Source organism: Rana temporaria, chromosome 6 (genome assembly GCF_905171775.1).
Source record: "Rana temporaria chromosome 6, aRanTem1.1, whole genome shotgun sequence".
Taxonomy (NCBI): Eukaryota; Metazoa; Chordata; class Amphibia; order Anura; family Ranidae; genus Rana; species Rana temporaria.
In genome coordinates, this window is record NC_053494.1 from 18,418,456 (window position 1) to 18,431,713 (window position 13,258).

At 40.9% G+C, this 13,258-nt stretch overlaps 1 protein-coding gene across 1 annotated transcript in view; it reads left to right on the forward strand.

Moving 5' to 3' along the window:
- Positions 1-13,258, forward strand: part of RGS11 (regulator of G protein signaling 11) — a 137,074-nt gene that overhangs the window by 92,060 nt on the left and 31,756 nt on the right. The window contains exons 12-15 of the mRNA XM_040356370.1: positions 738-851; positions 4,475-4,590; positions 6,445-6,532; positions 8,019-8,157. Coding sequence (XP_040212304.1) covers positions 738-851; positions 4,475-4,590; positions 6,445-6,532; positions 8,019-8,157 — 457 coding nt within the window. The remainder of the gene's footprint in view (positions 1-737; positions 852-4,474; positions 4,591-6,444; positions 6,533-8,018; positions 8,158-13,258) is intronic.

A 13,258-nucleotide genomic window follows, 5' to 3' on the forward strand; every position in this document is an offset into this window, starting at 1 on the left:
ACCCTAATACTTACCTTTCTTGTAGCCTAGCACTATTGCTTCCTGTAACCCTAAAACGAATCTTTCTTGTAACCCTAATACTAATCCTCACAGAAACACTAACCCTTACTCTAATACTAACCCTCCCTGTACCCCTAACACTATCTCTCCCTGTAACACTAACATTAAAACTTCCTGTAACACTAATCTTCCCTGTGCTTTAATACTATCTCTTCTTGTAACCCTAACATTAACATTCCCAGTTACCCTTCAGAACATCCATGTTCCCCATTCTGGTATGAATTCTTCACAGCAATATATACAATGTAATGAGACCTATGCCCGGTCAGTGGTGGGATCTTCCTGGTGGGGATCAAATCCTGACTCATTAGAGAAGACTAAAAACAAACAAAAAAAAATGTTGTGTTCCATTTTTTTTTTTTTACTTCAAAAAACCAACTTTATTCATTCAAAGCACATAATACAAGACAGATCAATCACATTTGTCAATAAAAATACAGTATCATACGGTGAAATGCATGCTCATTTTGTTTACTCATATACCTTTAGTCATACATTCACATGTTCACGAGGGCCAAGGAACATTTTAATATGGGACAACCTCCGGGTACGGAACAATCAGACACACGCCTCCCCGTCCCCCAGCCATCTATCCCAATTGCGTTCCATTTTAACACCCACCCTTTCCTTGCATTATTTGTTTTAGTCACTGTTTTTTCATTGCTTTTTTTTTTTAGCTTCATTAAGTTCAGTGAACAGTACTTGCCACATGACCCCATCATGTCTGGCTGTCTTCCCAGTAACCCATGGATAACAGACGATGTCACATTCTGGACATTAAATGCACCCTTGTAAGTATGGGCCCAGAATACATCTCTTGTGTTTTTGTTACAGTTTTGGTTGCTGATCACTTTCACGAGAACGTAGACACCCATGGCTCCCGACTGTCCCTGATTTCAAGGGACTGTCCTTGATTTGGAGCAATGTCCCTCTGTCCCTCATCCCTCATTTTGGTCTGATCTATATAGTTGTATATAAAATTCACTTTTTATCTATCAAAAAGTGCTTCCCAGTGCTAAACCTTTCATCCAAATTTTAAATTACTGCATTTGTAAATTTCAAAAGCCAATATAAAGGAATATTATTGGTAAAAAAAGCACTTGTGGGTTTAACCAATCTTGTTTTTTTGTACAGTTCTCCTTTAAGGGGGCGTGGCAAGGGGTGCATCCTTTGCCTGCATACTTTTGCTGATAGGTGTCTCTCATTTGGGATCCCGCATCCAATTTGCAATAGTGTGAACCCAGCCTTATACAAATAAAACCTTCAAAGGAAATATCTTGATGTCAAGAGAATCAAGTAGTGGAGTAAAGTTGGGCATGACCAAGAGCTCCTTGCAGGGGGTCTTTAGAAGAATCAGAAGACTCTTTAGTTCTGGAAACATTAAACCATCTCTCCTTTCTGGTGATATTCAGAATTGTTCGCTTGTAGTCTATCCAGGGCTGGCAAAAGATTTACATCCAGTCTAAATTGTGAACAAGGAGTTTATGATGTACTTTTGGGGTGCAGATGTGGAACAGCCATAAAAAATTATTTTGATATTCCCCCCTCCCCCCAGTACACAGTCCTCACAATTTAACTAGCAATATTAGGTCAATTGTATAAGCTGGGGGTGGGGGTTGTTATTTTTTTAAATGTGAACCTGTGCACAGACAATGCATACTATAATATAAAGTACCATAAGCACCTCTGCAGCTGCAGGCAATATGGAGAAATTCATCTTCAAACATCACAACGGAGACACTGAAATCTCAGTTGTTTTGTATGGAGAGCAAATCTTGGCAGCCTGCCATACCTTCTAGCATAAACACAAAGAAGAACTTTTAAAGCTATTAGAAACCCACTGAAACCCGAACTTCAGAGGCCCAGATTCACGTAGAATCGCGTATCTTTGTGCGGGCGTAACGTATCCTATTTACGTTACGCCTCCGCAACTTTTACAGGCAAGTGCCGTATTCTCAAACGAAAGTTGCGTCGGCGTTGCGTAAATAGGCCGGCGTAAGCCCGCCTAATTCAAATGTGGTAGATGTGGGCGTGTGTTATGTACATTTTATGTGACCCCCACGTAAATGACGCTTTTTACGAACGGCGCATGCGCCGTCCGTGAAAGTATCCCAGTGCGCATGCTCCAAATTAACCCGCAAGAAGCCAATGCTTTCAACGTGAACGTAAATGACTCCCAGCCCTATTCGCGAACGACTTACGCAAACAAAGTAAAATTTTCAAAATTCGACGCTGGAACGACGTCCATACTTAACATTGGTACGCCTCATGTACGCCTCATATAGCAGGGGTAACTTTACTCCGGGAAAAGCCTAACGTAAACGGCGTATCTGTACTGTGTCGCCCGGGCGTACATTCGTGAATTCGCGTATCTAGCTGATTTACCTATTTCTAGGCGTAAGCCAGCGTACACGCCCCTAGCGGCCAGTGTAAATATGCAGTTAAGATACGACGGCGTAAGAGACTTACGCCGGTCGGATCTAATACAAATCTATGCGTAACTGATTCTAAGAATCAGGCGCATAGATACGACGGCTCGGACTCAGAGTTACGACGGCGTATCTGGAGACTTAACTCGTTTGAGAATCCGGGCCAGAGTGTTTGTTGTAATTATTGAGGATCCTTAAACCAGAATTACATTTTGGGTTTTTGCCATAATGAGCAAGAATCGAAGGCATATTTGCATATTATGTCAGACCTACATGCCAAAGCTCATCATCAACTGCGTCTATATCTTGAGTCATCTTGATTGGCCAACTGGGGTGACATAACTCCTGTGCATGCACATAGGAATTAATTCATCCTGATATCTGGGATCATCCCAAGAACCTTCCTGACAGCAATGGTTTTTACATTGGAGTTTAGTTCCACTTTCGGAATGAATTACTTCACAGTATAAGAAGCTAGAGAGGTCAATAAAGGCTTGTTTTAAGATGGATGCTGCCGTTCCTGTGTTCCCCACTGTGCACATTGGTTCCATCCACTGGTTGATATAACACATCAGTAGACGTGTACTGCCGAAAAAAATAGTTTTCATTTGATTAGTAGTTTTTTTTCCCGTAAATTTATAAATTCGGAAATTTTTTAATTCGTATATTAAAAAATTTGGAATTTCAAAAATTCAGCAATTTGAAAATTAGAAAATTGAAAATTAGAAAATCCCAAAATTCGGAAATTAGGAAAATTTGAAAAACAAAAATAAGAAAGAAAATTTGAAAGAACCAAAATCCCAAATTACTAACAAACTAATAATAACTAACTATTAACTATTGGTATTGGAATTTCCTTTAAAATGTGGGTGTTAGTGAACATAACGAATACGAATTTATCTGAAGTTACGAATTATCTGAAATAAAGAATGGAATCTAAACAAATGGAATAGAAACAAATTCATAATAAATAATAATAATAGAAAAACATTTTTATTAATATTTATTATTTATAATTTGTTACGTTCCATTCATGTAGATACGGCATTCATTACTTTGAATAGTTTGTAACTTCGGATAAATTTGTATTCGTTACGTTCACTAACAGTCAAACTGTTTCAGATTTTCGAATCTTCATTCTTATTTTCGGATATTTCTGAATAAACAAATTTGTCGAAATTCATAAAAAAAAACGAATTCGGAATGAAACAAATTGCACTTGTCTACACTTCAGTGTCCCCTACTGAGCTGTGGAGGTGCAGTGATTGGCAGGTGGAACCACAACTCACAGCAGGGGATGCAGGCATCCAACACACCAAAAAGTATTAGATGCTTAAAGCGGGAGTTCACCCATAAAACATTTTTTACCCTTAGATTGATGCTCATTTTGTCTAGGGGAATCGGGTAGTTGTTTTAAAATCGAAGCAGTACTTATCTTTTTAGAGAGCGATCTTCTCCGCCACTTCCGGGTATGGGCTGCGGGACTGGGCGTTCCTATTTTGATTGACAGTCTTCCGACAGGCTTCCGACGGTCGCATCCATCTCGTCACGAGTAGCCGAAAGAAGCCGAACGTCGGTGCGGCTCTATACAGCGCCTGCGCACCGACGTTCGGCTACTTTCGGAAAATCGTGACGCGATGGTTGCGACCGTCGGAAGCCTGTCGGAAGACTGTCAATCAAATAGGAACGCCCAGTCCCGCAGCCCATACCCGGAAGCGGCGGAGAAGATCGCTCTCTAAAACGGTAAGTACTGCTTCGATTTAAAAAAAAATAGCCGATTCCCCTTGACAAAATGAGCAGGAATCTAATCTTAAAATTTTTTATTTCTGGGTGAACCTCCACTTTAAGATTGAAATATTATTGCTCTTTCCTTATAGCCTGGTTATTCGTTTTCTTTACTTAGGGATAAAATTGCTTTAGGTCAGTGATGTATACAAAAAATATCAAGATAATACACATTCCTGATATGTTTCTCTAATCACCAGGGTACCAATGCCAACTAAACTGCGGCTTGACCGATGGACCTTTAATTTTATGGAGGTGCTCAATGACCAGCGGGGCCGCAAGGAGTTTTTACAGTTCTTGGAGAAGGAGTTTAGCGGTAAGCTTTTTTTTTTTTTTGTCAGATACATGGGGGTTGATTTACTAAAACTGGAGAGTGCAAAATCTGGTGCAGCTGTGCATGGTAGCCAATCAGCTTCTAACTTCAGCTTTTTCAAGTAAGCTTTGACAATAAAACCTGGAAGCTGATTGGTCTCTCTGCAGAACTGCTCCAGATTTTTTGTGCTTCAGTTTTAGTAAATCAACCTTGTTATGTTCCACCAGCAACTATAATGTAAGACTTGAGTTTAGTGGGCCAAATTCTCAAAAACGCTGCCTAACTTAACTTTCAGCAGTTAAGTTACACAGGCGTTAAATTTCTACCTAAGTGCCCGATCCACAAAGCACTTACCTAGAAATTACACGCCGTGTAACCTAAGTGCCTCCGTCGCAAGGCGGTCGTCTCCTCGAGGGGGCGATTCCTCCCGCGCCGGACGTACTGCGCATGCGTGTGACGTCATTTTCCCGACGTGCAGCGCGCGAACGTAATTTACGCCGGGCTTTGTGGATTGCGACGGGACAATAAAGTTGCGACGGGTGAAAAAAAAAATACGCGCCGGGAAAAAAAATTCAAATTTAAAAAAAAATAGCGGCGATCGAAAAAAAGGTCTGGTTTTACATGGTGTACTAACTTTACACATTGTAAAACCAGCCCTAATTTAACGCGTGTAAATCATAACTTACGCAGAAAACACAAAGCTTAAAAGCTTTGTGGATCTGCTTAAGTACTCATTTGCATACGCTAGCCGGCATTTCGACTCGAAATGCCCCTAGCGCCAGATGCGGTACTGCATCCTATGATCCGACAGTGTAAGTGTCTTACAGATGTAGGATCTTCTGATTATCTTTGGAAAAATCCTTCTGAGGATCGTTTCCAAAGATAGCCACAGGGATACGCAGGCTGAACAGCAGTTCCGCCTGCGTATCTCCTTTGAAGATTTGGCCCAGTATTTTTGTCCTTCAGGCTGCATTCACACCTGAGCGTATCGTTACGCGGTGTTTTTTACCGTGATTTTTTACAGGTCTAGGGTCACCAATGTAAAACGCCCAAATTTGAGCGACAAAAAAGGGTCCAGAACTTGTTTGGGCTTCAGGCGTTCAGCGTCAGGCGTTTTGTAGTGGAAATGTGAATCATCTCCGTAGAGAATAATGTATTTTTTCCCCTCTAGCGTTTTGGGGCGTCGTGCTTCAGGCAACAAAACGCTCAGGTGTGAATGCAGCCTCAAAGCCTGAACTTGCATGGTTATTATTATTCACCTTCGGTGTCAGAGGACGTGGGACACAGATCGAGACATCCATTTTTTACGACTACAGCAAAAGATCCAGTGTCATGTGGAGGGCCGCTGATAGGGGGGGACCACCAGCCCTCCTGTAGGGGGCCCCGGCACACAGAGGGGCCTGAACAACAGGAGGAATCAGTGTGGTCGAGCGGAGGGGCAATTACAGAAAGACGTCCTGTGCGGCTTTTTGCAGCAGATAAAAGACAGGTTTTCTCCCTCCCACCAGCTTTCAGCTGCTGCAGGGAGAGACATAGACACAGGGCATTGTTCCTGTAATTTCCTCCCCCCGCACCGATCCCTCTCCCTGTTCTATTATAAAAGGGCTCATTTGCACAGGTTCTCTGTTGTTTGTGTCCACTAACAATGATTTTAGTGTATTTTTAGTGAAAATCTTTTTTTTATACATGGGGGGCTCTACCTGGTAGGCTGTACGGGGCCCCGAGATTTCTAACAGCAGCCCTGGTCATGTGGTGCCCCCATTATAAGGGTGTCTGTCTATTGATGGAGAAATTTACATTTATTTTTCTTCTTAAAACAGATATTCATTATTTTATGTGTGTTTCCCACTTTTCCAGCTGAGAACCTCCTCTTCTGGGAGGCCTGTGAAGATTTACGGTACGGAGAGCATTCGAAAGTGACATCCACTGTGCAGTCTGTATATGAGTAAGTTGTTTAGGTTTGATTCTCTTTGTATAGCTGCAGCTTTACATTCCCTGCAAATGTTAGATGAACTGGATCTGGTACTTCGGGGTGAGTGTTGATGAGCACCCAGTACAAAAGTTCATCATGACTATTCAAAAGTTTCAGTCCAACTTTTATATTTGACGAAGGGTATCAAGAGAAGCCAGTGCACTTTGGAGGAAATGCCTCCCCTTCATCATGGTGGATATGATTGGGCTGTAATCTTGCAAGATCTGTTAGGCCTTGTACAGACGACCAGACATGTCCGATGAAAACGGTCCGCGGACCGTTTTCATCGGACATGTCCGCTCTGAGATTTTGGTCTGATGGTTGTACACACCATCAAACCAAAATCCCCGCGGACAGACAGCGCGGTGACGTGGCGGTGACGTTGACGCCGCCACGTCCGCAAACCCGGAAGTTCAATGCTTCCACACATGCGTCGAATCACTTTGATGCCATGCGCGGGTTCTCGGGCCAGCGGACATGTCCGATGAGTCGTACTGACCATCGGACATGTCCGACGGACAGGCTTCCAGCGGACAAGTTTCTTAGCATGCTAAGAAACTTTTGTCCGCTGGAAACCTGTCCGCTAGGCCGGAAAACTGTCCGGTAGGCCCTACACACGGTCGGACATGGCCGCGGAAACTGGTCCGTCGGACATGTTCGGTCGTGTGTACAAGGCCTTATAGTTTGCAGGATAACAGTTCGAATCGATAAATATTGTATCTTCCGAATCGATTATTTTTTTTCAATTCGAATGTAGCAAAGTGAAAAAACAAAAGAAAAATCTTCATCAAATGATTACAATGACTCTTTAACCGCTTGCCGACCAGCTGACGCAGTTTTATGGGGGCAGGTTGGCTCTGCTGAGCGAGATCACGTAGATCACGTAGATCTACGTCATCTCGCCGAGCAGCCAATAGGGGCCCGCCCCTGACGCTCCTGAACTATTTTTGGCCGGAATGCGGGTTGCCACAATTGCAACACGTTTTATCGCGGGACAATCACGACAGACCCGCACTGCGATTTGAGGTGTCAATCAAATGAATGGAATCTCGAATACGAGTCCGCGTTTTGTCATTGACACTTCGGCACCGTCAAATCGCAGGCAGATCCGCTGCAAATCTGCAACGCGATTCAAAACACTGAGTTAAGGAGCACAGTGGTGTCACCTCCCCACCCCATGCCTACTGATTGGAAATTAGGGAAACACAAAATACTAAACTCTGATCACTCTGCTCTGTCCTCCTGTTAGCACATGTGCATGCAGCAGACCCTGATTGGCTCCTAGTGCTGCCCCTCCCTCTCAGTCTGTGATGTTGTACAGGGGATAGCAGAAGTTACAATCATTAAACCTTCTTAGCTGTGTAAAAAAATACATTTAATCATTGCAAATCTTCACATTCCAGAATGTTATTGTATATGTTCTCTGTCTGAACTTTTTCCATTACCCTTTCCATTACAGGCAGTTTCTGGCTCCTGGAGCGACGCGCTGGGTAAACATTGACAGCAAGACAATGGAAAAGACACTAGAAGGTATAAAGAACCCACATCGGTATGTGTTTGATGATGCCCAAATGCATATCTACATGTTGATGAAAAAGGTGGGTGCTCACAAGACACTGGCACTGCTACTTCATATCGCAACATTTCCAGCATTCATTTATTCTAGTAAAGCAAAGTCCGGGAGCTCTAGAGGCCAATGGTGACCTCCAGAGTCAGGGACAGCTGACATCCTTCAGTGTAGAATGGGTTACAAGTCATGGTGGGTGTACTGCAAGATGAAACGGTGGGCGCCAGACACTTTTTGAATGCAAAGAGATTCATTGTCTCTTGAACAGAACTGTGGGAGAGAGGGTTAGGGTCAGGACACCCAGGGCCGACCCTACCATGGGACCCGATGGTACCATTGTACCAGGCAGCACTTTCAAGGGGGCAGCAAATTTCCTGCCTGCACGCCATCCCATTCCGCCAGCTCCACTCTCCACTCCACTGTGGGGCTAATTGCCAAAGGACCGCTCCTCCCGTTCCGCTCTCCGCTCCACTGTGGGGTTAATTGCATGAAAAGAGCCATAACAGGTCATTTTTATACTTCTATATACATGTATAGAGCCAGGATAGGTCCACTTTAGTTATCATGATATAAAATAATGGATGTGGGGGCATTTTGGTGGGCGTAATTTTTTTTGGGGGGGGGGGGGGGTGCAGCATTTCATTCTTGGTACCAGGCAGCACAATGTCTTGGGCCGGCACTGAGGACACCCTTAAGTAGATGCAATGACAATTGGCAGACTCTGAGACTTCTATAGGTAGACAGCTATACAGGTGAAGGCCTCCAACCAGACACCACTTCTGTATAGGTAGGATCGCTGTCTCCTATGGTAACAATCTTGTAGCAGATATTAACGATAATTGTATTCAACTATTGGCAACACAAACTGTTCTCCGCTTACTCCACAGTCACTCACTGTGGGTCTTTACTTAATGAACTCCCAGTCTTTCACTAGACTTCGGATCCAATAGCCACTGAATCCCCTGCACTCTTCCACTTTAGTGCTCAGTGTCTTCCTCAATTGTCACCCCCGCTTCCCTGCTGGGTCCCTGGCTTGGCACTCACAGATACTCTTCAAGTGTCACTCCTGCTGACCCGCTAGGTCCCTGGCTTGGCACGCACTGAAGTTTTCCCACTTCTTCACCATCCCCGGCTGGCGAGAAGACTGCTCTGTTACTGGCGTCCGCTTACTCACAATGGTCTCCGGTAACAAGGTGGTTGGTCCCTTAGTGGCAACAGCTTCCCCCCTACCTCTGACCACTACTGACTACGTTCTCTGGCCGGCAGAACCGCTACTCCTGGTTGGACTGCAAGCCAGCCTAGGATAGGCCTCAGGCTTGGCCTAGCAGCCTGGGGCAGTACAACACACGTCCACCCAGACAGCCGTCCAGGCGGCACAGAACCCCGATCACATGACTCCACCCAAATAAATTGGCTCTCCCAGCAGGCCAAGGGACCAAAGAACATCCCTGCCCATTGGCTGAGACACCCCATCAATTCATGTCTGAGCTTGTAAAGCCCTTGTCTTATCTAATGTCACTAGTGTAGTGCCACTCGGTGGCAGAAGAGAAAGGGTGCAACAAGTCCAGATTTAGAGAGGAATTAATTGATCTCCTAACAATTAGCCAAGGCAACTATCACCTGGCAAATAAATTTGATAGCAACCCTGCATCAGGGTGCTACATCAGCAAGGCAATGGACTTTGTAAGACACATAATGACAATTCAACCTTAATTTAACTCTTGGTTGTGTTGCTGCTCTCTAGTGAATGAATAGGCTGCGCCTTTAGTGATATCACCAGTCACTAGTGACTGGATAGGCTACATTTTCCATAATCTCACCGGTCTCTAATAAATGAATAGGCTGCATTCTCAGTGATGTCACTGGTCTCTATTGGGTGGATAAGCCCCATTCTTAGTGATGTCATTGGTCTCTATTGGGTGGATAAGCCCCATTCTTAGTGATGTAATTCGTCTCTATTGGGTGGATAAGCCCCATTCTTAGCGATCTCATTGGTCTCTATTGGGTGGATACGCCCCATTCTTAGTGATGTCATTGGTCTCTATTGGGTGGATAAGCCCCATTCTTAGTGATGTCATTGGTCTCTATTGGGTGGATAAGCCCCATTCGTAGTGATGTCATTGGTCTGTATTGGGTGGATAAGCCCCATTCTTAGTGATGTCATTGGTCTCTATTGGGTGGATAAGCCCCATTCTTAGTGATGTCATTGGTCTCTATTGGGTGGATAAGCCCCATTCTTAGTGATGTCATTGGTCTCTATTGGGTGGATAAGCCCCATTCTTAGTGATGTCATTGGTCTCTATTGGGTGGATAAGCCCCATTCTTAGTGATGTCATTGGTCTTTATTGGGTGGATAAGCCCCATTCTTAGTGATGTCATTGGTCTCTGTTGAAGGATAGGCTGAATTTCCAGTGATATCACTGATCTCTAGTGAATTGATGGGCTGCTTTATTAGAGATGTCAACAGTCTCTAGTGGGTGGATAAGTTGCATTCTTAGGCCGCGTACACACGGTCAAACATGTCTGCTGAAACTGGTCCGTGAAGATGGTGGCTCAGCTGTGTATAATTAGAATCTGTGTAGTTTACATATCTCAGTAATTAAAAAAGATATGTACTGGCAATCCTGTTGATGCATTCAACTTTATTGTGCCACTAAAGGGCAGCAAGTGGCCTGGAGGGGCCATAGCAGTCTCCCCTTGTAGCAAGGGCCCTGTTGCAGGACCCTCCTTCCTAAATCTCAGTTTAAAGCGGAGTTCCACCTAAAAATGGAACTTCCGCTTAACCCACTCCTCGCCCCCTTACATGCCACATTTGGCATGTAATTTTTTTTGGGGGGGAGTGGGGGCTTCAGGAGAAGGGGACTTCCTGTCCCACTTCCTCCTTCCACCGAGGGGCTGGAAAGGCGATTAGCTTTATCGCCTTCTTGCAGCCCCTCCCTGTAGGCGAGCGCCTGTCCAATCGGACTGCGCCGCTCGCACATGCGCAGTGCCGCTCGCGCATGCGCAGTGGGTGCCCGGCCGTGAAGCCGAAAGCTGTCACTGCCGGGTGCCCACACTAGGAATGAAGACGGGGGGCCGAGGAGCAGAGCCCCGGCCAGCGCGTTGCTGGAACCGTGCAGCAGGTAAGTGTCTGTTTATTAAAAGCCAGCAGCTACACTTTTTGTAGCTGCTGACTTTTAATAAACTTAAAAAAAGGCTGGAACTCCGCTTTAATGGTCACATATAGAAAAGGCCGCTGATATGTATCTACAGAAAACGTATTTTCTCTTTCTGTACCATCATTTCTGATTAGCTTTTGTGCAGTAAACTTCTTTTTCTGTTTGGCGGAGCCTGAATGTCACTGATGAAAATGAAGTGCTCGATGTAGACAGGCAGCGCACCTGTTCTTGAATTTTGTATACACTTGTAATTATTGTAATCGGCTCCATCATGCACTGATTGTGTGTTTCTGCAAAGCTTTCATTATTTCCTGCGTTGACGTTGACTTGATTACTTTTTTCAAGGAGAAATATTTTTGATTGCTTGTCGAATGAACGATCAAGACACAAACAGAATATTTTTTTCCCGTGGGTTAAAGCAGTGGGGGGGAGATAGCAAGGAAAAAGGTTCAAGTTATCATATGCTTAATTTACAAATTAAAGGACAATGCAAAATCCAACCAATCTAATGACTCTCTACTCTCTCCAAAACTAATAACAACAAATTGCCTTTAGAATTTTTTTACATTTATTTACTTTATTTTATTTATTAATTAATTTATTTATTTTTTAATATATTTTTTAAAAATCTTACATTATTTAAGTTTTTTTTACATTTATGCAAAGAGTAACTCTGATTTCCTAAAAACAAATACAGAAATAAAAAATAATAATATAGCATATACAATTGCTACACAAGCCAAAGTGTAATTTAATATGATTTTATATATATATATATATATATATATATATATATATATATATATATATATATATATATATATATATATATATATATATATATATATATATATATATATATATATATATATATTTATATTAAATTACAGTTTTTATTTATTTATTTTTTATTTATGTATTTGTTTTTAGGAAAGCAGAGTTACTCTTTGCATAAATGTAAAAAAAAAAAAAAATAATGTAAATTTTTAAAAACATATATGAAAAAATAAATAAATACATTTATTTATTTTTTCATATATATTTTTTTAAATTTTACCGTATTTTATTTTTTTACATTTAAACAAAGAGTAACTCTGCTTTCCTAAAAACAAATACAGAAATAAAAAATAATAATATAGCATATACAATTGCTACACAAGCCAAACTGTAATTTAATATGATTATATATATATATATATATATATATATATATATATATATATATATATATATATATACATATTAAATTACAGTTTTTATTTTTTTTTTATTTTTTTTTATTTGTGTATTTGTTTTTAGGAAAGCAGAGTTACTCTTTGCATAAATGTAAAAAAATAAAATAATGTACAATTTTAAAAAAAATATGAAAAATAAATAAATACATTTATCTATTTTTTCAGATATATATTTTTTTAATTTTACAGTATTTTATTTTTTTATATTTATACAAAGAGTAACTCTGCTTTCCTAAAAACAAATACAGAAATAAAAAATAATAATATAGCATATAAAATTGCTACACAAGCCAAACTGTAAATTAATATGAATATATATATATATATATATATATATATATATATATATATATATATATATATATATATATATATATATATATATATATATATATAATCATATTAAATTACAGTTTATTTTTTATTTTTATTTCTGTATTTGTTTTTAGGAAAGCAGAGTTACTCTTTGTATAAATCTAAAAAAATAAAATACTGTAAAATTTTAAAAAAATCTATGAAAAAAATAAATACATTTATTTTTTCATATATTTTTTTAAACATTTTACAGTATTTAATTTTTTTACATTTATACAAAGAGTAACTCTGCTTTCCTAAAAACAAATACAGAAATAAAAAATAATAATATAGCATATACAATTGCTACACAAGCCAAACTGTAATTTTATATATATATATATATATATATATATATATATATATATATATATATATATATATA